Here is a 26,221-nt window from a genome sequence, read left to right on the forward strand (position 1 = left end):
ATTATCAAAGCTAATAAGCTCAAGTGTACAATAGAACAGTTGTTAGACCCTGTTAGTTGTTTTCTAATCTATATTATCTTATCTAATAGGCTAATACCATTAGCTTTGATAAGACTGCCGTCAGTCTATTAAACGTTTCTGAACATAACTCGTTGGCTTTTTTATAGCATAGGAAAAAGCCTCAAAAGAGTGATGTTGATAGTATATACTATACTATGCTCTATACAACTATCTATATGTATATCTGTATCTTTATCTGTATCTATTTCTGTATCTCTATCTTGATCTATATCTGCACCTATATCTTTATCTGTCTCAATAACTCTATGTGCATAGACTATATTGGGTAATGAAAGGCTATGTGCTTCTCTCTGAACAAAGCTAAAATATTCGAATTTGCCAACTGTTCGACAATTTTAGAACTTTAATCATCGCATTGTTTAGCTCCTCTGCAGGTAGACTTCTAAACATGTTCCGCCCACTGGAGCGCGGCAAAACTAATTACATCCAATTTGTATGCTCATACCCAAAGTGAATAGAGTATATTGGTTGGCTATACACGCTGGAGACTTCAAATAGGGAATATACATACTATAAATATACAATGTTGAAGCTCTATACTATGAACCGGAAAGCACAATATTACTATTGACACTGAATTACTATTGACTTACCTTATAAATAAATCTATATCCATCTACATTCATCCATTGGAGCATGGAAAATTGTTATATATAGTTTTTTTCATACATTTATTTTAGTCTTATTTCAAGTTCATTAAAATCCAATCATATATATTTATATATACATATGTTAACTCAGTTACATGGTCATCTGAAAACAAATATAATAAATGCACTGAGAGAAAATATTGCCCAACCAGCAAGATGTCTATACCCAAGCTCTTCATCACATCTTTTGTATCTGTTTTTGAGATCTTCAAAATGTTTTGCTGCACATTTAATGCTTGAATTATTATGCCAAAGCAGCGCATCGTTTTTTTGTTTATAAAATACAAATACAAACATTGCGAAGTCAATGACACGTGCCAGGTATACAGCGGTAAATTCAACCAGAAAAACCCGTTTAACATAAACAAAGAACAATTTAAATCGCTTCGCTTGGCAATTAATTTTTTGTCGGTCGTTAGTTAGCAACCTGCCACGCCCAGCGCCCTCTACAAGGGGTCATGATTTTGACATATTTACTTTTAGCCCTCAATGGCAGAAGGACTAGAAGCTTGGGAGCTGGAAGTTGAAGTCAAGCTGTTTTGGCAATCGGATAGCGTGATTGACGGCTTGCAACGAGAGGGGATGGAAAGAGAGCCAGATGCAAGTATTGATGGATGGCATACCCAGATTTACCCAATTATGACCTAATGGGTGATATGATATACATGAGTCAATACTCCAATCTCTACTACCTCTAGCATCTATTGTTGCCACATTTTTCACGCTTCTAGTAGGCATATTGGGCTAATTTTAACAGCTTATAAGACTAGACCAATCAGTATATGTGCGAAATATCAATCTTCTAGCTTCATTATCCAGCCCACTTTGATTACATGATAAAGACTGTACACAAACAATGGAAAGTTTCCAATAAAAATACATGAAACAGAGAACTATAAGTATAAAAAACATTTTAGAGAACTGTAAAAAGTAAAACCCGAAACTATAGACCCCAAGATTTATTTCAAGAGAGCTATAAAGGTAGAAAGCTTTAGATTACAAGTTTCTAAAGAAGTCTAAGAGCAGAAAAAACCCGTAGAAAATACATTTTATAGAACTCTAAAGAAACTATATTTATAGACGAATAAGCCCCTATAAATGCAGTTTGTAGTTCTTAAAACTATATATAATCTAGGTATATCTCTCTCATTCACTCACTCTTTCTCTGCCCACAGCAAGCGCTGTAAATAAAAATAAATGAAGTTTGTTGTTGTTGTTGTTGGGGAAGGCACAGTTACTATAACTTATATTTCTTTTGTTGCAGGCTCTAATTAAACTAAAGCAATTCGGTTTGTGGTTTTCTTTTCAATTTCCATTAGTCGGCTTAGATTCTCTCTTTACTTTTCTTTATCATTTTTGTTTTTGTTTTAGTTTCGTTTTTGTTTTTGTTTTTGTTTTTATTATGATTTTTGTTGCGGTTTTAATTTGAATATTTATTTTTGTATTTACAATTTGTATTTATTTTATTTTTACGACTTTTGTTTTGGGTTCTCAAGTCAAATAACAGTTGCAATAAACAAGCGTTCAACTTAATTGCTCTCATTTAATATAATTTACAAGAAAAACTTACTTATAGCTAAGTCTGCCTTTGTTTAATATTTACGTTTGCTGTGCTTACTTTTGTTTTTGTCTCTGTTGTTGTTGTTGTTTGGGTTTCCTTTTATTTTCGTTAACTTTTACTAGTGAGAATATTGTTTGATTAAATTATACATCGTTTATATATATATATATATAAATCAGTTATATATATAGCGACTTTATATATATATAGATATATATATATTGTTTACAACTTTAGTTAATTTCTGTTCTGTTCAATGTTTATGTTGGGTGCTTAATGTTTTCTTTGTTTTTGTAGTTTTTTTTTGTTTTCTATTTTGTTTTGTTTTTTATATAAATAAAAAATATAATAATTTTGTTTTTCGTTTCGAATAATACATAAATGTATATAAGCCATACAAAGAAAATACGTGTGGGTGGCTGAGGAGGGGGGAGTCTGGGTATATTATGATTCTCATAATTTATGATTAGATGTTAACCACGTCAGACCCTCGTAGAGCCCATCGCCGCTTGTGGCACATGATGGCTGGACATACCAATTGCGATCTCTTATTCTAGTTAAGCCTAGTTTTTCCTGGATTTCATGGGGTTTCATTGCTGCAAAGGAAAACACATAAATATACATCACATATAAATTGGAAGGTTATTTCTAGTATATATTTACCATCAGCTAGATCCTGTTTATTAGCAAATATCAATATAATGGCATCACGCATCTCCCTATCATTAATTATCCTATGCAGTTCAGTGCGCGCCTCGTCTATTCTATCGCGATCTGCGCAATCCACAACGAATATTAGACCCTGTGTGCCTGTGGCGAGTTCAAGATTAATATTAGTTATATTCACTATATTTATGTATTGTAGGGTATCTTACCTGTATAGTAATGCCGCCATAACGGTCGAATTTTATCCTGCCCGCCAACATCCCAGACATTGAATTTAACATTCTTATACGTTACTGTCTCCACGTTAAAACCCACCGTTGGTATCGTTGTTACAGATTGACCTAGTTTCAGTTTATAGAGAATCGCTGAAAAAGATCAAATATCATTGAATGAAGTTGCTCAAATTTTTGTTAACTGAATATAATTCTTATTTACTATGAGCATAGAATATACATAAATAAGCTTGAATTTAGGTCAAGTTTATTTCCATTGCAAGTCTTTTCTAGTTTTCTTTTTTCGCCTGATAGATATTTACTTTAAGGCCTATAATAGATATTACATATAAATAAAATATAATTAAATTAATTTTACTTCAAATAAAAATATTTCTATTTTTCATTTAATTTTTTTAAATTGTGATTAATGGAAAACAGGCCAATGAGCATTTTATCTATCAATAATATTATAAATAAATAATTATTTTCTTTTAAATGAACAAATATCAAAAATTAAAAAACAATGTATTTATGTATAAAGACACAAGAATATTATGTTATTCGAAAAACTACTATATATGAAAAGAAGTTTAAAATATCTTAAACAAATGTTATATATATTTAACAATATGTAAGATATTTTTTTTAATTCCCTTTAAATGCACATATATATATATATATTCTTTGTTATCATTATAATATATTATAGTCTATTAATATAATATGTATTATATAATAAATAATTTAAATAAAAATATTTACTATTTTTACAAATAAGAAAAACATACTTAATATCCAATTAGCTATTATACTTGAAATACTTAAATATTTAACTAATGACATAGATAGCCTCCATATCTCCCCTCTCTCTCCCACCCTCTTTGCAACTCACTTGTTTTGCCAGCAGCGTCCAAGCCGAGCATAAGAATTCGCATTTCTTTGTTGCCGAAAATTTTTGATAATAATTTTCCCATGATGATGTGTCATCCATTAAACGTTGGCCAAACTGCAAGACAAATCAAATTACTATATTTACATATATACAGAAAGATATATGGCAACTGGGGTCAAGCGGTCAGAGCGAACACAAAAGTTGCCAGCGAAAAAATTTCATGATAAATTTTATTGTAAAATAACTGCTATCAATTTTATTATTGTGTGTGATATAAGCATGCCGCTACACACACTATATATACACACACACTTACGCTTTTAGCATAATGCGTCAACGGAAGTTAAGAGCATTATTTTGCATAATAATTTAACTTACAACGTTTAAATTCAGAGAGAATTTATCGCTGCCACACACACGCACACATCCATAGAAACACTCGACACCACACACACACACACACACTAAGCAGTAGCACACAACTCAAGTACAATTGGGCACACACGCACACGGAACGATCATAAATTAAACAAATATTAACTTAATGGGAGCTCCCAATTCAATTAAGCTCAGTACGCTGTCCATGCAAAAGCAGCTGTCATAGCCGGCCTGGCGGAGCTGCCTGCTGTTCCTGCTCCTGCTGATCCTTGGCAACCAGAAGCATTCAGCGTGTGTGTCACGTCACATACACGCCCGTACACACACACACATACAACACACATCCGCATACGCACGCATACACACCCAAAATTCTAGACGACGTTTGTTGGTGGAGATTACGCTGCTCAACGTTCGACGCGCGCCTTGGCCTGGGCTTTTACCATGTAGCGTTACAACACGTCGCGCTCAAATTGTGCATACAATGCATTTGCATAGAAAACAAAAACAAAAAATACTACTAAATTGTATTATAAACTATAACAACAAATTTTGCACTAATGTTCTCATATTTGTATGCGCTGAATGTTTTCTTGTTTTTTTTTTATTTTTTATCAGCGCTGCCACTACGCGTGCATCTCTTGTGGTGTGTATCCACTGGCAAAACATCGTATGGCAGCGCCACCAGTGTTGCTAAATGCTCACAGTTCAGTTGCTTAGCAGCACTGCTGCCAATAGATGGCGTAACAACAAAGAGCATTTGTTCGTTTGCTCAAATGGTAATCATTTATAATAATAATAATAATAATAATATAGAAATAATATAACAAATAATGGAATTAAGTTAATTACGACAAGTGCAAACACAATAAAATATGGCTGGCATTTATACCAGAGAGGCGGTGCGCGTCAAAGTCAAGGTATGCTATTTTCTTTTCTCGTCTGCTAGGCAGACAGAAAACAAAGACAACAATTTTCACCCGTTCTTGCACACTCTCCCCCATTGTCGTCCCCCACGCACTCACACCCACGCGTAGAAGTGCGAAGCAACGCGTCCACCAGAATGGCGCAAATTTTCGGTGGATCCACAAATAACAACATTGGAAGTACTCTACTCGCTGTTAGCCAAGGCATTCGACATCAAATCCGATTTCTCAATCAAATACAAAGCATTCGATCCAGCTGGCAATGAAATCTATTTGGCCGTGCTCTCCGACTGGGATCTGGATGCTGCCTTTCTACGCATACACAATATATCAATACAGTTGGCATCGGAGCCGTGCCTAATGCTACAGATCGACGTTAAACCCTTTACCGTTGTCCGAGAGTGTGAAACGGAGACGACAACAACAACAACAACAACAACGACGACGACAACAAACACGAACAGCAGCAGCAGAGTGAGCGGCACCGGCAGCTTCTCGGCCAGCGTTTCTCCGCTGCAATCGCTGGGGGTCTCACAGAAATACGTGCAGCATATGCAAACCAAATTGCCAGGCCTTATAATGAATCAAATGGAGAAGACATTCTCCATCGTGCAAAAGGCCTTTAATCTGTCAGATGAGCATATGGCCAACTTGCCCCCACGTCCGCCCATGTGCGACAGCGAATTTCGTCTATTTTTGGATGCACTCGGACAGATTCAGCGTCGAGATGAGCTGCGAAAGGTGATTTTTCTGGGTGGCATTGAGCCGAGCTTACGCCGCGTTGTCTGGAAGCATTTGCTGAATGTTTACCCCAGTGGCCTGCACGGACTGTCCTTGGATGGGCATCAGCGCATGGAGTTTATGCGTCGCAAGTCGGAACAATATTATAAATTGCGCGACAACTGGAAATCGGCTGTGCAGCGAGGATCTGTGGCCGGTGAACTGGCCTATGTGACGAGCATGGTGAAGAAGGACGTTTTGCGCACAGATCGACTGCATCCATTCTATGCGGGCAGCGACGACAATCAGAATATTGCCTCGTTATTCAATATATTAACCACATATGCGCTGAATCATCCAGTTGTTAGCTATTGCCAAGGCATGTCCGACATAGCCTCGCCCCTGCTAGTCACCATGAATGACGAGGCGCAGGCTTACATCTGCTTCTGTGCGATTATGGCGCGTGTGCGTGGCAACTTTATGTTGGATGGCATTGCCATGACGCAGAAGTTTGCGCATCTGACGGAGGCTTTGAGCTTCTATGATCCGGAATTCTGGGAGTATTTGAAATCACAGCAAGCCGACGATCTGCTTTTCTGCTATCGTTGGCTACTGCTCGAGCTGAAGCGGGAATTCCCATTTGAAGATGCTCTGCGCATGCTGGAAGTACAATGGAGCTCACTCTGCTATGACAATAACAGCTCCAAGGAGCTCTCTCTATACGAAAAGGTGCGTTTGGCTGTGATGCGAGATAAGTTTGTTAAGTTATAACAAACTATAATGTTTTGTCATAGATTAGATAAGCTTAAGAGTGAGCTCTGGCTACAAAGAACTGTTAAGTTGGAGTGTTTAGCGATAAGATAAAGGCATAAACATAAACAGTTCTGTAAATAATTACTTTGTGCAGTTGTTAAAATCAAATTTTCTATGTTGATAAAACGTGAGTTATGCAGAGTTAATGTAAATTAATTCAGTCTAGAGAGTTGGATGTGATTATAGAACATAGCCAAGTTTAAGCCAACAACTAAGAGTTTAATTTTAAAAGCAGTAAGAATGTTCCTAACGGGCAATGCCGGGTAGAGTCTAATAGTTATTTTTACTCATTCTCAGTTGTCCCGCCTAATAAGTGACTAAGAGTAAAGCATTAGCCAATCATACATGAATCACATAATGTATGTATATATATATATATATAAATAAATCAATTTATATATATTCATCTAATTTCATACCTGGCAAAGTGTTGCAATTTGCATCCTCTCGATGAACGTTTAGCTGAAATGAATTAACGCACTGTGTGAAAAGCTTAAGAATTGTGAATTTCTGGAATAGATTTGTTTAAATTTTAAATATTTTGTATGTGAATGTTATGTCATGACCAGCTTAAAGTCTTTCGAGTGTATGTAAGGGGATATGATATAATAATAATATGTGAAAAGATTAGCTGTGAGACAATATAGTAGATCATCAGATGATCAGCAAATATTATATAGATGAAATGAGATCCATAGCATAGCTGCACACCTTATAGACTAGATGCATTGCAAGTTCTAGTTAACAGACAGAATATTTTTGTATTATGACAGATTGTTTGTTATCTCTATAGAGTAGTTACATCCGCAGTAAACTCTAAGCTAGGAATGATCAGTTGTAAGTCCTTCAGACTAGTTCCAATTCCAGCTCAAAATTCTTTGTTCTAATGCAATATATTTTCATGTAACCAGGAATTTGTGCCCATAACGGAAACCTCGGCGCCCAATAGTGCCAGCACGTTTTCCACATCGTACAGCGCCACGCCCACAAGTCCTTCGTATCTGCTAACGAAGCCGAGAGAGAATCCTTATACGAAAGTCTGTGCATTGCGTAGACAAAGCTCGTCGGCTTCGCTTAGTTCGTTGAGCTCCTCGGTGGGAGCGGCCAGCAACAATGCTTTGGATAATTCAAAGCGCCTGAATCATAGTCTGGACGATAATATGTCAAGGCACGCAGCGCGTAGGCAGCGCAGGACATCGGCGAAGGCGCATCAGAGTCTGGATGAATCGAAGATGTTGGCGCTGATTGAGGGTGGCGTGGCCGAGCAGAATGCCAAGTCGGTGCAGGAGCTGAGCGCCAGCGAGGATACGGATGATGATGTCTTTGATCGCAGGGAACAGTCTGTGGGCTCGCCGCCACAATTCCATGAAACGAATCCGTTTAAGGACGACGCACAACAGCCGAATAATAATATGAATAACAATAATAATGTAGCTACGCCCGCTAGGGTTTTCCTCTCATCAACATCATCTTCCAATTTGGGCGAGGAGAAGGCGCCGCCGCAGCAGCAACAGCAGCAGCAGCAGCAGCCATCGGTCCAGGGCCTGGCCAAGCTGCAGCAGAAGAATATTTTGAATGTAAGCAATATGATAGCCAAGCAATTGGCAACGAATGCCAGCACGGTGAGCGAGAGCGTTAAACGCGTGAGCAGCACCAGCGGCGGACATTTCAAGGATCTCAAGGAGAAAATCGCGGCCAGCAGTCGCATGGGCATCTCGTTCGACAACGAGGATGCCCCACCAAAGCTGGTCAAGAATTTTAATGAATTTCTCAATTTTGCAGCGATCAACAAGAATCGCATTTCGGATCGTTTGGCCAATCAGCTGCAAATCAGTGAGAAGCCACAGAAGGACATGGAGCTGAGCAAGCCAGTGGTGCAGCTGACCAAAGGCGGTGCATTGGGCAGTTCTTTAGATGAATCGGATTCCTCTTCCATACCAGAGACTAGCTGGAGTGCCTCAACTGCGGCAACAGCCATACAGCAGGCGCAGGAGCTGAGCAGTTATAGTTTGCAATTGGATTTGAATGCCGTGTCGCCTGTCAAGCACGAGCAACAGCAGCAGCCGCAGCATATAGAGGAGAGCACGCCCGATCAGGATGGCGATCAGGGGTATTATCCGATGACAAATGCCATAACGCGCGAACTGCGTTTGGAATCGGAGAATTTGGATCGCCAGGTGTTCGGTTTGCCCTTTACGGAAAAGCAAACCAACGCTGCTCTAGCCGACGATATAGAATATGAAAAGTTGGATAAGGATACGCTAGACATGGTGGACGATCTCAAAGAAAATGAGATCATCACATGTCCCGATGTCAGTGAGCTGCATATGCGAAGACGTCAACGTCTCGCCGCAGCCAAGAGCAACAGTGTGCAGCCCGCTAAGACAGAGACGCTGAATCCCTTCATTGACGAGAGTCAGCTGATGGAGGGCGGCATGCGTAACAGCAATAGTCTGCCCGAGGTCATCATGCCCATCTCAACGGAACCGAATCGTGTGGAGGCGCCCACGCTGGTCGAAATAGCAACCAATGCCGACGATGAGAGCGCCTACAGCGCCTACACTCGCTCACCTCAACGCAGTCCGCTGAACGGTCTGAATAGCACAGCGGCTGCTCTGCCGCCACCGGCTGAATTCGGTGGCGGCAACGCGTTCCTTATGTTCCTCTGCCTAACACTGCTGCTGCAGCATCGCAATACAATTATTAAATCGGCGATGGACTACAACGAGATAGCGATGCACTTTGATAAGATGGTGCGGAAGCACGATGTGACACGAGTCCTGAATCAGGCGCGGCGCATGTACTTTGAGTACTTGCAGGCGCAGCGTACACAATCGTCAGCGGGAGTGGGCGCCGGAGCTGGAGCAGCAGTCGGCGCAGTCAGCACAACAGAAGCCACAAATATATAGCCAAAGCTGGTGCGAAGAGGGCGAGTGGATCAGGGCAAAGCTTGAGGGGAGTTAAGGACAAAAGACTTGGCTGCGATGCTATATATATATAGCTTAAGGATCAAAGAAAGCATGGAAGGTCGAGACTTGACATTCTATATATATATATATATATAGTCTAAAGATCACAAAGCTAAGACATAACTGTACAGACTTGTCTAAGACAAAGAAGACGTAACGATCATAGAGGGAGATATAGAGAGTCCAAGAAGACAGAGAAAGAGTTGCCTGCGATTCTATATATAAGGATTATAAAGTCTTGACTAGTCTAAGATGTCGGCGAGATGTTTATATAGCGAAAAGAGGAAGCACACAAATGTATAGAGTCTAAGCAAGCAGAATGATTATGAAATGAAGATATTTTGGAATGGCAGGACTGTCTAGACTTGCGTGACATTCTATATATGTAGCGAAGGAAACATGTAACGACTCTACAGACTTGTCTGGCAAATATAGACATATATCGTCTAAGCAGTAACTGCTTTCATACAGTTAAAGCTATACGATCCACATTCAGCCCAGCAATCGCTCCATTTTTAATTGATCAAAGAAACGAAAGTTTTCCAAATTTGTATTTCTACTTTGTTTACCTGCTTTAGTTAATTATTTATTTAATTTATTAACTGCCAAAGTACACAGGCCAAAAATTAATTAGTTTTTCCATTTGGTTAACATTCCACACAAAAGTTTAAACAATTTACGCTTGCAATTTGTAATCTCAAACAAACTACGTACTTAATACTTGTAACTAAAAAACGTAAAGAAAACTACAAACTTAAAAAACTTAACTGTTAAAATTATCTCACTTGACTTATTCCAAGCTAAACCAAATTTGTTGTATGTTTAATGAATTCTTTTTTCCATTTTTGCGTTCCAAATTTTGTGTAAAATTTAACGAGTAACGAAATTTTTAACAATTTCTAAATAAAAAGCATGCCAAGACAAGAAAAATATATAAAGAAAAATCCTCAGATGAAATATTTAGTGTTGTTTTTGAATTCAAAATATTTTAAAAAATTGTATCATTTTTATGTGCTTCAATACTGAAATATTCTTAAAAGAAAATAAGCCAAAAACGCAAGTGGCTTAGTTAGGAATTATGGAATAAGAAGTTTCAAAGCTGACCAATCCAAAATTGTGATTTTACATCATTTTTAAGTCCTTCATAAATGTTTCTCTTTTTTAAGTTGTTCATCAATGTTTTCATGCTACTTTTCATACTATTTTTTAAGATCAATTTGAAATTAAATTTAAAAACTTTTTAATTTTGAAAAAAAGAAAACAAAACAAAATATTTTTTAAACTGAATATGAAACAGATTTGATTTTTTTAACTAAAGATTTCAATAATTATTTTTTGATCTTAATATAATTAGTATGTAAAATCTATATGAAGAAAAGGATGAACTTATGGAGCTTTGAAATAGGATTTACATTGAAGTAAATATTTTTGGATATATAGAATTGTCTGCTGACTATTACATTATCAAAACTATGCATATATAATAAGTATATATGTGGATATACTTATGCATATTAAGTCTTGATATTTACGTTAATAGACATCTACTTCTGTGCGTTATATATAGTTTGGTAAACGTCCAATACACTGGGTAAGGCATTGACTGTATATATACTAAATACGAGTTATATATATATATATATATCAATCTATTGTTTCCACGTTAGGTATATGCCTCAGTAATACAATACGTGAACTGCTATCAGCTTAGTAACTGATATAATACATCAGATATATAATAAACTATAGACTATATTCCTTCTTAATGCTGCTTAAGTACATATATTTCGTACATAAATTATAATTTATTGACAAAATCTTCAAGGCTCACAACAAGGCCATCATAATCTATGCATATTTATGGACACATTTTAGCAATTCAGAAAAAAACAAATACAAAAATAGTTACGCAATTCACTTAAAACATTAAACAAAGACACAAACACAAGAGAGACATAAATTGAATTCAAAAATTATATTTTGCTTTGAGGCGCTCGCGTATGATTAGCCCCTTGATGAGCTTCTTCCAATTGCCGTAGACGTGCGTTTCGTACTTCTCTTGCTCCCTGCGCGCCTGCTCCTGCTGATCCTCCTCCCAGGCAGCGATGACAACCTCGGCGAACTCCTCGCAAACAACAAAGCCATCGTACATGGGATGGCAAGCGCCCTGATGGAAGTCAAAGCCCACAACGGCATTCGCACAATCTATGTTCAGCTTCTTGCAGACACGCATCAGACCGGGCACTGTGAAGGGCAGCATCAAATTAGTCAAAGCTGGAGATTAGTGGTATATATATAGCATATAGTTACTCACATCTGAGATGCACTGTTTTCTTGGGCAACATGCATGCCTTGAAGAGTTCCACATTTCCATAGGCATTCCGTGGCACCATTCCATTTTCGGCTGTGGGCGGTTCATAGTCTTGCGTTTGCCAATAGCCAAAGATCTCCAGCGGCTGATCCTTGATGACGCTGCGTGTGAGCTGCAAGAGGAAATGGTATTACATATGACTATAGAGAAGACGAGTAATAATAGTCCCACATAGAGCAAGCTAAACCCATCCTCACCTTATCCCACTTAGGTCGCGCCTTGACAACTTTGTAGGGCTGTTCGCCCAGCTTGACGACGCGCGCGCTCTTCAGCCAAATCTCGCGTGAATGCAGCAGATGTACGCAGTCACGGGCGTACACAGCCTCGCCACGTATGAAGCCCAGAGTGGGTGCATCTGGTGGATAGATACCTTGGAATTTGAGTAGATGCCGTTCGAGCGCATACAAAGGATGATCCTTGAACTCGGATATGGATTTGGGCAGTGGTTTGTCGGAGTGTATGCGACGCAGTTCTTCATCCTCGCGTATGTCACGCTTCGTTCGCCTGCCCAAATAAGGAGCTAGTGTTTCGTCTAGCCAGGACTTTTCCACGCGTGACTTGCGCACCGTGGTCGTCCAGCTGGGGCAGTAGCGTGCAGTTACATCCTTTAGACTGAGATCGTCCTGGAAGGCGAAGACATAGGCTAGGCTCGAGGAGGCGTTTCGCTGTAAGATTTCGATAATAAGACATTGGGATTCATCTGGACATCTACTCCCACTTACCCTTATGGTGTCCACGCAGTGCAGCTTGCCCTTGAACAGATCTATGCATATCCACTGCTCCTCCACCTCAGACCACACCTCCACCCACATATCGGATGCTGTGGTTTTCTTTTTCTCCTTGACGCACTCATCGTCTGTGGAGAGCACGCGACGATCTTTGCGTAGATGCTGCACTACTTTGGGCAGCACCGGAGCCTTCTTGATGGCTGGACTGGGCGTTGAGCCTGCAGACGTTGAACCACTGCTTTGGCTCTGGGATTTCTGCAGCTTCTGCAACTTGATTCGCCTCTGGGACAATGGCAAGCTATCGTCGCCGCCATCTAGTTGAGGTATGGCCAGCATTTTGGCCTTTTGCTGACGCGTCCGCAGCTCCCGTTTGGGCTCATCATCTTTGGTGATCTTGGCTCTGCCTGACTTGGCTGCAGTTGAAGCAGCAGCTGCATCATGGTCGCCTTTTAAGAATTGTGTCGAGATGTACGTCTTGGACGATTTGCTGCTCGGGCGCGTCTCGCACTCCACGAGCTGATTCCCGCCGGGCTTGGCGTTCTCAGCATCATTCTGTTTGGTCTTCTTTGCCTTAGGATTGCGCAGCAATATTTTGGGTATTACAGGGGAACCTACTTTAGCTGCTGGATAGGAAACTTCTTCGGCTTTCTCCTTGTCGACGGATGCCTTGCGTGTACGGCGTGCCACAGGCGAGTCCTCAACTTGCAGCTGCTGCTTGGCACGCTTCACAGCACCCGCTTCGGGCAGCTTTGGTGCACGCTTCAGGCGCATCAGCTGAGGTTTCACTTCGTTGGCCACTTCGATTGGCTTGGGCGCCGCCACGGGCTTGCCTGTGCTTGACTTTGCGTCTGCCTTGACTGCAGCAGTCGTGGCAGACCGTGAGCTGCTGGCTTTGTGTTCCACATTCATCTTCTGTGCGTTCGTCTTGGGCTTCGCTTTAGAGTTGGAGCTGGCAGCTTTGAGCTCTGATTCGGAGTTGCTATCGGAGTGTTTGATTTTGGATTTCTGGCTGTTTGATCTGGACTCAGCAGCAGCTGTTTTCGAGCTGCTCTTGGGCTCTCCTTTGGGTTTCTTGGCGCTGCTGTTGCTGCTCTTCAACTCTTCAGTGTCTTTCTTGGCAGCTTTGGCTGGTATATTCGAGCTAGAGTTGGGCTTTGGACTGCTCTTGCTGGCAGATCTCTTAACAACTGCTCGAGGCTTGGACTCGACTGGCTTCAAGCTGCTTGCCTTCTGCTCCTCCAACTCCTCCAACTCCTCCACTTCCTCCTCCTCCTCCTCCTTCTCTGTTTTAATCGTCTGACTCTTATTCTTTTCCTCCTGCTTCAATTTAATGGGTATCAAATCGCTGGCCTGCGGCCGCAATGCCATCGGCTGCAGATTGACAATCAAGCGACAGTTCATGCCCATGCCGCGTGCAAGTACAATGAATATGAAGATCATATCCTGTTTGCAGCGGGCTTCCTTGCGCTTAATCTGTGCCAGCAGCTCCTCGATTATGGCGCGCTTCGAGCCAGCCTTGGCCTGCGACGCATATAAATCCTGGCTGAGCAGCTTGATTGCGGTCTTGAACCAGGTGACAAATGATTGCAAATACTTCAACTCGACGCCCTTTTCGGTGGGATAAGCGTTGCGGCTGGGCAGCAGCTTGAGCGTGGCCTCCATAAGTGTCGTGTCTGCCAGCAGGCGATTGTATTTCATGCTGCGCGCCAACAGGCACAGTAAACTCACTTTGTGCATGAGCAGCTGACGATCCTTGATGTCGCGGTTCAGGCGACGCTTCAACGCCAGCTCCAATTCGTGCTGTGTCTTCTGCTCTTTGGTTAGGCGCGTGGGCTGTGCGCCCACAACAATTTCCAAATCTCCTGACACATTGGGCGTGGCATCCGCATCCGCATCGCTGCTCAGCTGAGCATCTGCAAAAAGTCGGTTTTTCGTTTACAGTCTGTGTCTAAAGTTTACGTACAGGCGGAGTAATGAAAGCAGCTGAGAGTTTGATGTTTTTTTATCTAAGTTTTATTTTACTTTTGCATTTATATTTATTTCATTTGAAGTGCATTTTAAATTTTTTAAATACATTTTTTAACATTCACTAAAATTGCGCTAAAATTATGCTTGTTTTTTATTTATTTTTTTTATACATGTTTTTTCTTGTATTTTGTGAAATGAATACAATTTTGCTAAAGTAAATTCGTTTTAACATCAGTTCTAATTTTTTTTTAGCTATTTTTTATATTAGTTTTAATCTTTTTTTGTTTTGCTTTTTGAAACACTTTGGAATTGTTGCCATAAAGTAAGTGTATTTAACATTTTTCTTAAGTCTTGTTCTTTTCCTTACGCAAATAATAATATATTAAAAAAATGTAAAACACACAATGAAATAAATGCATATGCAGTAGAGCCTGCCTAACGTGAACAGTAATAGAAATAAATAGAAAAAAAAATTAAAAATATTAAATTGAATTTTAAATATCTTTTTCTCATTTAATTTAATACTTTCTTTTCTTCTTAGGCAGTTTCTACTGTACTTAAAAAAATTAATTCAATTTGCTTTATACTAAAAACTATTTTGATTCGTTTTCTATTTTTTATTTGTTTTTTGTTTGTTTTTTAAATTGTGCAAACACGCAGAATATTTTGGAAAAAATTTGTTTTCTTTTCAACATTTCACAACACTGAAACATTTATAATTTTTGCTTTGTTTAGTTTTGTCAATTGATTCGTGCTCCAAAAACAACATTCAGAAGAATTTGCGCGTTTGTTTAATTCTGTTTTTTTTTTTTATGATAAGAGAGACTGCTAGTTCAGTGTTGGTTAATTAGCTTGTAGTGTTTGGTAGAGTTAGTGTTGTAAAGTATAGCATAAAGCGTGTTAACTAAAGCGCTCTAAAGTGCCATTTCTATGCCATGTTCAGTCTAAGAGACTATAAAGATCTAGGACCCAAACAGTTAGCATTGCTTTAAAGTTTCTCTATTTAAGAATAGTTTTTAAATTAAAATTTAGCTACAATAAATATTTTTTAGAGTTTTAGAATCAAGTTTTTCAAAATAATATTTAAAATATATTTTATTATTGAAACTTTTAAGTAAATCAATTTAATTTAACTAAAAGCCAATTTGTGTTTTTAAATGGAATTTAAAAAAAATTGAATTTTTAATATTAAAAATTTTGCAAAAAAATTTCAAAATAGTTTTCGTTTTATTTTAAAAATTATTCTGTTTGTATTATAAGTAGAAAATATTTAGGACTTTCAGTACAATAAATATTCTCCTAAATTCTGTTTTTTTTTTTTAATATTCAAAGTTTTTTAATGATAAATTCGAAAATCTCTAAGAATATTCGTTAGACATATAGTTAAGAAACTCTTTAAATACTGTTTTTATTTTAATAGGAAAATTTCTGTTTCATTTATGTTGTAAATTATTTAGGATATCTATTTTTTTTTTTCAAAGATATAATTTAAATGTTTTAAAATTAGTTTTTACTTCAACTGCAAAATATTACAATTTTAAAGTTTTCCACTGGAAAACCTAAATTACAAAAAAAAAAAAATTAAAAAAAACCTTCAATTTGTAAGCTATTTTTATTTAAATTCTAAAAAAATTTTAGTTTTATTTTATCATTTAAAAACTCTAAAAAAAAAACTTTTGTATATAAAAAATTTTGGAATGTATTTTAGCTAATGCAAACTGCCTGAGTCTGGCTTAACAGTTATATATATATAAGTTAACACATAACATTTAATATAGGGTATTTCATAAGTTTATAACCAACCCTCGCTATCGCGTGTTTCGTAAGTTAAGAAACAGCCCTCGCAATTGCGACACTGCATACTTTGTATCAGCGCGCTATAACTGCAATGGTCAGCGGCGGTAACCAGATACTTTTGTTTACTGCAAGAGTTTCCGTTATTGCCTAAGATTGCTGAGTCGGCTTGCCGACCATGACATTGTGGTGTGATGCGAGTTTTGGCTTAGCTTAAGTGAAATATTCTATGTAGCTAAAAATCAGTTTTGCATTGAAGTTTGAAGAATAAACCCGCACTACTCCGGCACACCGCCGTAATCAAATTGTTATATTTCTGATCATTGCTGAGCCACAAGGCCAGTTAATAGAAAAGGGGGTGAAGTCAAACCCTCCAACATAATCATCATAAGAAGATTATAATTACCCGATCAACGCTGGACCTGCCACCGACGCCTAGCTCATAGCTGGACCAGCAACTTATTGATTAAGACTATAAATACCCGATCAACGCTGGACCTGCCACCGACGCCTAGTTCATCGCTGGACCAGCAACATATTAATTGGCGCCCAACGTAAAAAAAAAAAAAAAAAAAAAAAAAAAAAAAATTTTTTTTTTTTTTTTGGAATTTAAATCATGTAAGTGGATACTCCAGCCAACATTTTTTTTTCAAACACAAAATTTCTTAAATTTACTTTATAAAAAATTTGTTAGTACTAGTGAGTATTTCGTATTGCAACAGATTAGATTATAATAATCAGAACCAAGTTTCTGAAATACGTGAGAGTGGCTGCTCTGAGAATTTAGGCTGATAAAAATACTTAGTGTTACTTTCTATGTGTCTAATTCGACCCATCTTTTGACGGCCCGTTTAATTTTTCGCGGCCACTGGCCTGCGCATGCCACGGTTCAGCCAATATAGAAGCCCTCGCGAGCAATCTAGCGACTCAGATTCCGACTGTGACACTCGTATCAGAGTTCCGTCTACAAGACTTATACCGGCAGTTCCTCCACCATCAGATAGAATGGATCCAGATCAGCTTAGGGAAGTAGTAAGAACGGCCATCAGCAATGCCTTAGCCGAACAGGCCGCTGCAAACCAGCAGAGGGAGCAAGCATTGACTCAAAGAATTAATGAGTTAGCTAAACAAATAGCAGCAACAAGCTTTGCCACCCCACAAGTAGTAGCATATTCTGCTATAGAAATTAGAAACGATATTCACTGTGACGAGCCGCTAGATGCCGTCAAGTGCTTACCTGAGTTCGCAGGAGCACAGGAATCTTATGTATCTTGGAGGCAGGCAGCATTAGCCGCTTACGAGATCTTCAGACCACATAATGGCAGTTCTCGTCATTATCAGGCTGTCATCATTATAAGAAGCAAGATTAGGGGCCCCGCAGACGCGGTGCTGGCCTCATTTGGTACTGTACTGAATTTTGATGCGATAATAAATCGCCTAGATTTCACATACAGTGACAAGAGACCAATTCATGTCATTGAACAGGAATTAGGTACCTTGAGGCAAGGTGGCCTGTCCCTGCTTCAATATTACGATGAGGTGGAGAAGAAACTCGCTCTTCTCACTAACAAAGTTAACATGTCATATGAGCCGGCTTTAGCAAAGGGCCTATGTGAAAAATTCCGCGACGATGCGTTGCGTGTGTTCATATCGGGTCTCAAGCGCAGTCTTACAGACGTGCTCTTTGCAGCAAAGCCCAGAGATTTGCCTTCAGCACTAGCTCTCGCACAAGAAGTCGAGTCAAACCATGAAAGGTACGCATTCGCGGCTAACTTCGCAAAAAGTCTAGAAGACAAAGAGCGCAAGCCGCATGCAAAAGCACAGGGTCACCAACAGGAGAGGCATTCGCAACAAGCCGAAACACAAGCTAGCGGTACAAAGAATCCGCACTTTAGCAAGCAAAGCAGGGCCCCAGTGCAGTCTGACCAACGAAGCAGCAGGCAGCACAATAATAATGGCGCACCGGTGCCCATGGAGGTCGATCCTTCCTTCTCAAGGGTCTTGCAGCCCACTCAGGCCCCTGCTTACGCGAATAGGAAGCACCCCGCATCTGACCGCACAAGCGGTCAGAGGAATCAGCAGAGGCTGAATCACGTCACACAAGACGTGGGACAGGGGGCAGAGGCGTATGCTGATGCCGCCTCTAGCGCAGCGGCACAAATCAATGACGATAGTTATGACTCTGAAGCCCTCAATTTTTTAGGAGCAAATCCCTGCTACCCGTCATCAGACGAAGAGTAGCAGGGACTGACATGCGATTCCTCATAGACACGGGCGCGGCCAAGAATTTCATTCGGCCACACGAGGGGTTGAAAGGCGTCCGCTCGGTAGAGTCCCCCTTTAAAATTCATTCCATTCACGGCGAGACACAAATCACACACAAATGCTTTGTTTCAATGTTTGGGTTAAAGGCAACCTTTTTTATTCTGCCGGACTTATCAACTTTTGATGGGATTGTAGGCCTTGACCTGCTAAAGCAGGCAGCTGCTTCGCTTTGTCTAGCTTCAGGACAACTTAAGTGGGGTACGGAGGTCGAACAAATCACCTTCCACACGTGCAAAAATGTAAATTTCACGAATGTAGACTGTGCAGAGGCATCCCCTTTAGCTAGAAGTTCTTTTTTGAAAATGCTAAAAGCTAGACAAAAGGCCTTTGCGGACCCAGACGAGGCGTTGCCGTATAACACATCAGTCGTGGCTACCATTAGGACCACAGATGAGCAACCGATCTATGCCAAGCTTTACCCATATCCAATGGGAGCAGCTGATTTCGTTAACAAAGAAATCAAAGATCTGCTAAAAAATGATATAATTCAAAAGTCCGTCTCTCCCTACAATAACCCAATATGGGTAGTAGACAAGAAGGGTACTGATGAAGCAGGCAATAGGAAAATGAGGTTGGTAATGGACTTTCGTAAACTTAACGAAAGAACCGTGCCTGACAAATACCCTATACCAAATATATCAATGATATTGGGGAATTTGGGAAGAGCCAAATTCTTTTCAACATTAGACCTCAAGTCTGGATATCACCAGATCATACTCGCTGAACGCGACCGTGAAAAAACCGCTTTCTCTGTGAACGGGGGGAAATACGAGTTCAAAAGACTCCCCTTTGGATTAAAGAATGCAGCAAGCATCTTCCAAAGAACCATCGACGACATACTGCGAGAGCAGATTGGCAAATTCTGCTATGTTTATGTCGATGACGTAATCATCTTTTCAGAAGATGAGGAATCCCACATTAAACACGTGGATTGGGTCCTAAAAAGCTTATTTGAAGCAAACATGAGGGTCTCCGTCGAAAAATCACGTTTTTTTAAGAAAAGCGTGAACTTTCTTGGTTTCATAGTCACCAGCACTGGCGCCACGACGGATCCCGAAAAGGTTAGGGCAATACAAGAGTATCCAGAACCTAAAACACTGTTCGAGGTCAGATCATTTCTAGGCCTCGCAAGTTATTACAGATGTTTCATTAGGGACTTCGCCGCTATAGCAAGACCCATCTCGAATATCTTGAAGGGTGAAAATGGAACAGTCAGTAAACATAGGTCCAGAAATATAAAAGTTCAATTCTCTGAAGTGCAGCAAAGGGCGTTTCAGAAATTGCGCGATATTTTGTCATCCGAGAATGTAATGCTTAGGTACCCCGATTTTAAGAAGCCATTCGATCTAACGACCGATGCTTCGGCTCACGGCATAGGTGCAGTTTTGTCACAAGAGGGTCGTCCTATAACAATGATTTCAAGAACATTGAAGGACAGCGAGGTTAACTATGCAACAAATGAGAGAGAGTTATTGGCCATCGTATGGTCACTTGCCAAGTTAAGGCACTATTTGTATGGGGTGAAAGACATTAATGTCTTCACTGACCATCAACCCTTGACCTTCGCAGTTTCGGAATCCAATCCAAATGCGAAGATCAAAAGGTGGAAAGCGCGCATTGACGAGTCTAATGCACGTATCTTCTATAAACCTGGCAAGGACAATCTGGTTGCGGATGCCTTGTCAAGACAACAGCTCAACGCTGTAAATGAACAAGAGATTGAGTCCTGCGCAGCAACGATCCACAGTGAGGTATCACTTACCAACACCATCGAGACAACAGATAAGCCCTTGAACTGTTTTCAAAACCAAATAGTTATAGAAGAGGCGCGTTTCCCCTTAAAACGAAGTTTTATTCTTTTTGGAAATAAGAAACGCCACTTGGTCAACTATACTTGCGTCGAATCGCTGCTAGACGAGCTCGAAGATGTAGTTTCACCCAAATGCGTGAATGCTCTCCACTGTAATTTACACACGCTTGCAATGATACAAGATACATTGGTTCGAAGATACCCGGCCACAAAGTTCTGGCACTGCAAAAATCGCGTAGTGGACGTATTGGCAGTTGGAGAAAGAAGGGAAATTCTCACGGCCGAACATAATAGGGCCCATAGGGCTGCACAAGAGAATATTAAGCAGGTACTCTCGGAGTACTACTTTCCAAAGATGGCAAAAATAGCCAATGAGATAGTACTAAATTGCAAAACATGTGCTAGGGCTAAATACGATAGACACCCCAAAAAACAAGAGATTGGGGAAACTCCGATACCCTCACATGTAGGAGAGATGTTACACATAGACATTTTCTCCACTGACAGGAAATACTTTCTCACTTGCATCGACAAGTTCTCTAAGTTTGCTATTGTCCAACCGGTCCCTTCAAGAACCATCGTGGATCTGAAGCCAGCGTTAATGCAGCTGATGAATTTTTATCCAAAAGCCAGATCCATCTACTGTGACAATGAACCGTCATTGAACTCAGAGACCATCGTGACTATGCTCGCAAACAACTATGGGGTCAGCATTTCAAATGCACCACCATTGCATAGCATCTCGAATGGACAGGTTGAGCGCTTTCACAGCACTCTCTTGGAGCTAGCCAGATGCCTAAAGATCGATAAGGGCATAAGTGACACGGTAGAAGTCATTTTACTGGCTACAACTGAGTACAATAAGTCGATCCATTCGGTCATCGACCAGAGACCAGTTGATGTGGTTCAGGCTCAACCAGATGAGCCACAAGAGAAAATACAAGAAAAGATCAGAAACGCTCAGATGACGCTTAGAGCTAGGGAGAACGCAAATCGGCAGAATAGGGTCTTTGACGTTGGTGACAAAGTTTTGGTCAAGTCCAACCGACGACTCGGAAACAAACTCACACCTTTATGTGATGAGAAGGCCGTGGATGCAGACCTGGGGACCGAGGTCCTCATTAGAGGGAGGGTGGTCCACAAGGACAACCTAAGATGACTCTTGTTTTTTTTTATTTTTAAGCCACTAGGCAAACTTGTATAAGTTAGATATAGTTTTTCAATTTACTGTTAGCCACTTGGCATAGTTTTTATTAAACATTTTTGGTGGTGGGCAAACCTTTTAAAAAAAAAAAGGTTGCTAAAAAGAAAGGAAACAACCTTATTTCACAGGTTGGGATCCATAGTACTCCTTTTCTTATCAGTGGCTTCGGCACATGTCACCGACTACTCGCGTGCCAAGTACATTCCCATCATCGACGGCGAAATCTTGATATGGGAAGAATACGCCTACGTTAGGCACTCGGCAAACCTCTCAGAATACGTGCGAATTGTGGAAGAAACGGTCAAATTAATTGACATGTTCCCGCTATCCCACATGAAAAAACTTCTGAGTGTGGACACGGTACATCTACAAGACCTATTGGAGGCGTTAGGCACGCATCATAGAGTCGCCAGAAGTTTAGATTTCCTAGGGTCTATACTGAAGGTTGTGGCGGGTACACCTGATGCCAGGGATTTAGAGCAGACTAGATTTACTGAAAGGCAGCTAGTAAATGCCAACAATAGACAGATAGAAATAAACACTAGAGTTCAAGACCAGCTTAACCAGTTGACATTCACTGTCAATAAGATTCTCAAGATAGCCAAAAACTCACAAGTTGACACTAGCCATTTATTCGAGACACTATTGTCTAGAAATAGAATGCTGGTAATGGAGTTGCAAAATTTAATGCTTGCTATTACTCTTGCAAAGGCTAACATTGTTAGCCCAAACATTTTGGACCACTCAGATTTGAAATCAATTTGGCTAGAGGAACCCACCAACACTCCCATAGGAGATCTTATGTCCGTTGCGTCCGTAAAAGTCCTTCAATCCATTAACACTATACATTTTATAATTAAATTCCCAAAGATTAAACAAGCTTGCAGAAAAATTACGATTTATCCTGTCATTCACAAGAATTTCATATTGCGATTGCCTGACAACGTCATAGCCGAATGCGATGGAAAAACCCACACACTGCAGAGTTGCACCGCTTCACCTGGAGCCACCTTTTGTCGTCTGGCATTAGAGAGTTCATGTGCCAAAGAGCTCCATGCAGGTGGCACGGCACACTGTGAAATCCAGCCGAGCAACCTGGAAATAATCACCCACGTAGATGATGGAATCATCATTCTTAACGACGGGTCCGCAAGGATCCAGGTGGATAACGGCACTGAAATCCAAGTACACGGCACGCATCTCATTACGTTCGGGGACCGAGTCGCGATCAACGGGACTCTGTTTTACAACCACAACAACGTACGCAATAGAGTCCCGGGCATTGCCAACTCTCCCTTGCTGAACATCACTGCCAGCCAAGATGTCCTCAGCCTCCCTTATCTTCATCGTTTAAATGAACGTAATTTGGAGGAGATACAGCAATTCAAGAAAGACGCCGGAACTGATCAAGCTTATCGTGTGGCATTCATCATTGGAGGTATATGCTGTGCTTTAATCTGCATTGGCCTCACCCTTTGGCGGTTCATCGACGCAAGGAAGTCTGCGAAGCAATTACGAGAAGTCGTCGCCGGAATTGGGTCGGCCGAGGGCGGCCTTACACTTGAAGGGGGAGTAGTTAACACATAACATTTAATATAGGGTATTTCATAAGTTTATAACCAACCCTCGCTATCGCGTGTTTCGTAAGTTAAGAAACAGCCCTCGCAATTGCGACACTGCATACTTTGTATCAGCGCGCTATAACTGCAATGGTCAGCGGCGGTAACCAGATACTTTTGTTTACTGCAAGAGTTTCCGTTATTGCCTAAGATTGCTGAGTCGGCTTGCCGACCATGACATTGTGGTGTGATGCGAGTTTTGGCTTAGCTTAAGTGAAATATTCTATGTAGCTAAAAATCAGTTTTGCATTGAAGTTTGAAGAATAAACCCGCACTACTCCGGCACACCGCCGTAATCAAATTGTTATATTTCTGATCATTGCTGAGCCACAAGGCCAGTTAATAGAAAAGGGGGTGAAGTCAAACCCTCCAACATAATCATCATAAGAAGATTATAATTACCCGATCAACGCTGGACCTGCCACCGACGCCTAGCTCATAGCTGGACCAGCAACTTATTGATTAAGACTATAAATACCCGATCAACGCTGGACCTGCCACCGACGCCTAGTTCATCGCTGGACCAGCAACATATTAATTTATATATATATGTATATATATATATTAGTATATAGAGTAGTTAAGTTTGTATAGCAGATATATATATATATATACTTTCCTTTTTCGTATAATTTTATCTGTATCTTCGTTTAAAAACACAAATCTACGCAGTCTCAAACGTAGCAATTTTTGGAAGCTTATCAGTATTATATATATCGTATTTTGTGTTTAGAGAATTTCTAGAATTTTTGCCTAACTATCAGAATCAACAAACAACAAAGTACGCGACGGCACAACCAACTTGATCACCTGCTTCAACTACGTACACCTGGATTTTTTGTTTTAGCTGTTTCGTTTACTTTCGTTTCCTACCTGCAACTTCCTCGAAGTCGGAGTCGTCGGTGTCCCCGGCAGCTAAAACTGTGGAAGCCGGCCTGGTTTTTGTGTGCCTCTTGATGCGTGTCGATTTGGTTTTGCTGAGACGCGATGGTGCATCCAAGGGCGGTGGCTGCGTTGCAGCTCCAGTTTCCTCTGCTCCCACTCTGGTTGCTCCCGCTCTTCCAGTTCCTGTTCCTTCTGAACGACGCCTCGATGCGTGCATCTCTTTTGGTTGTTTATTATCCGTCTGTTCGGCGTAGTTTTGATTCTCGCCCAATGCAAGCAAAGCATTGACATCCATTGCAGCAGCGTTTGATTTGGTAGCCGGCGGCGTAGCTGTGGCATTCCGTTTGCTAAGCAGAGCTTCGCGTGTGCGTTCCAAGCTGTTCGCATTCTCGAGCAGATCGCGAAAATCAAAAGCCTTATCCTCCAAGCTGCTATCGTTGTTATCCTCTGAGCCCGAGCCGGAATCAGAGAGTTGCGCTATACCCGCATTACAATCGAATTGTGGAGGCGGTGCTGATGGTGACTTCTCTCGGCTGGCCATAAAGAAACTGGAACGCAAATCAAGATCAGCGGGCTTAACTAGGTAATCATCCACACTCGATTCGCTGCTGGAGTCTATTGCATTGTTGCTTTCATTGGGCGTTTTGGCGTTTTTTGAGGCCGTCAGACGGCTGGCAGAACCCGAAGCCGAAGCTGTTGGCGAATTCTGTTGTGTGGGTGAAGTGGGAAAGGTTTTGGGTAGCGGACGATATTTATTGTAGAGTTTCGAACGCAACGATTGGCCGCTTGGCTTTCGTTTCTTCACTGAAGCGCCTTTGATGCCACTCGGCGGCTTCTGCTCTCTGTAAGAATAGAAAATGATGAATTAAAATTGTCAACTTGTTTGATTGATTGATTGCCTTGCCTCTTCTTATTTCCGCACGCTGAGGAGCGTCCGCTGGCGCCGGCAGCGCCTGCTGCTGCTGCTCCACCGGGCAGCTCTTCGAATTCGCTGTCATCATCATCGGAGGATTCGCCACCGCGAGCATCTTTGTTCGGCTTCCATTCATCTTCCTCGCTCGCCGAAAATCCCTCCGACATGGATTCTTCTTCTTCGTCAGACATTTTTTTTGTGTGTTTTTGTGTGGGTGCTTGTTGCTCGCAGGCTATGCGCTTTACATGTGTGTGTGTGTGTGTACGTGTGCGTGTGCCACAAACAGTTATTGATTTTTACTGCGCACTTTTGGAATGCTCGTTCTTCGTTAGCTGCTGCTTTAACAAACTTCAGTCAACTGCCATTTCATTGATTTAATTCCTTAATTCTGATAATGTTGCAAAGGCTTTATGTGGGCCGTTTGGATTTTTGGCTATTTAAATGAGTTTGTGAAATTCACATCTCCGCGCTTGGCCTGGCGTTTGGCTAAGAAATAGCGATAGGTAATGCGATAAATAGTGGCGGGCGATTACTGCTATCGACTTATTGTATATAGTTTTATTATTATTAGAATATTAGAATATTATATATTATTATTTTCCGTTGGACTTCAAAAATCGTAATTTCTATACAATCTACTTAAAAGTTTCTTTATATTTAACCTAATTAGGTTTGCGTTTAAAATAAAGTGTGTACACACTGGGTAGGCAAAAATTTGTTAATTTAGCTGCAC

General features: G+C 40.5%; 3 protein-coding genes across 6 annotated transcripts; 1 reads left to right on the forward strand and 2 right to left on the reverse strand.

Annotated features, from left to right (window-relative positions):
• Nucleotides 1-2,514: 2,514 nt before the first annotated feature.
• LOC111600881 (ADP-ribosylation factor 6) lies at nucleotides 2,515-7,440 on the reverse strand. 2 transcript variants are annotated; one of them, XM_023317215.2, is made up of 5 exons: nucleotides 7,322-7,440; nucleotides 4,066-4,179; nucleotides 3,168-3,323; nucleotides 2,956-3,102; nucleotides 2,515-2,888 (listed from the first exon to the last, which is right to left on the reverse strand). In XM_023317215.2, the coding sequence occupies exons 2-5, from the start codon at nucleotides 4,145-4,147 to the stop codon at nucleotides 2,746-2,748; spliced, it is 528 nt and encodes a 175-aa protein (XP_023172983.1). In that variant the 5' UTR covers nucleotides 4,148-4,179; nucleotides 7,322-7,440; the 3' UTR covers nucleotides 2,515-2,745. The 2 variants fall into 2 exon arrangements, with proteins under 2 accessions (XP_023172983.1, XP_023172982.1); XM_023317214.2 differs by lacking the exon at nucleotides 7,322-7,440 and adding an exon at nucleotides 4,810-5,085.
• On the forward strand, nucleotides 5,186-10,456 carry LOC111600879 (TBC1 domain family member 25). 2 transcript variants are annotated; one of them, XM_023317213.2, is made up of 4 exons: nucleotides 5,186-5,363; nucleotides 5,481-6,818; nucleotides 7,814-8,479; nucleotides 8,685-8,843. In XM_023317213.2, exons 1-4 carry the CDS (start codon nucleotides 5,319-5,321, stop codon nucleotides 8,763-8,765), a joined length of 2,130 nt encoding a protein of 709 aa, XP_023172981.2. In that variant the 5' UTR covers nucleotides 5,186-5,318; the 3' UTR covers nucleotides 8,766-8,843. The 2 variants fall into 2 exon arrangements, with proteins under 2 accessions (XP_023172981.2, XP_023172980.2); XM_023317212.2 differs by having other exon boundaries at nucleotides 7,814-10,456.
• Nucleotides 10,457-11,809: 1,353 nt separating this feature from the next.
• On the reverse strand, nucleotides 11,810-25,998 carry LOC111600890 (DNA repair protein complementing XP-C cells homolog). 2 transcript variants are annotated; one of them, XM_023317227.2, is made up of 6 exons: nucleotides 25,480-25,998; nucleotides 24,564-25,417; nucleotides 12,965-14,883; nucleotides 12,440-12,907; nucleotides 12,186-12,354; nucleotides 11,810-12,115 (listed from the first exon to the last, which is right to left on the reverse strand). In XM_023317227.2, exons 1-6 carry the CDS (start codon nucleotides 25,677-25,679, stop codon nucleotides 11,838-11,840), a joined length of 3,888 nt encoding a protein of 1,295 aa, XP_023172995.2. In that variant the 5' UTR covers nucleotides 25,680-25,998; the 3' UTR covers nucleotides 11,810-11,837. The 2 variants fall into 2 exon arrangements, with proteins under 2 accessions (XP_023172995.2, XP_030081104.1); XM_030225244.1 differs by lacking the exons at nucleotides 11,810-12,115; nucleotides 12,186-12,354; nucleotides 12,440-12,907; nucleotides 12,965-14,883 and having other exon boundaries at nucleotides 24,316-25,417.
• Between the last annotated feature and the right edge of the window lie 223 nt (nucleotides 25,999-26,221).

This window comes from Drosophila hydei, unplaced genomic scaffold (assembly GCF_003285905.1).
Source record: "Drosophila hydei strain 15085-1641.00,03,60 unplaced genomic scaffold, DhydRS2 tig00008127-arrow-arrow-pilon, whole genome shotgun sequence".
Taxonomy (NCBI): domain Eukaryota; kingdom Metazoa; phylum Arthropoda; class Insecta; order Diptera; family Drosophilidae; genus Drosophila; species Drosophila hydei.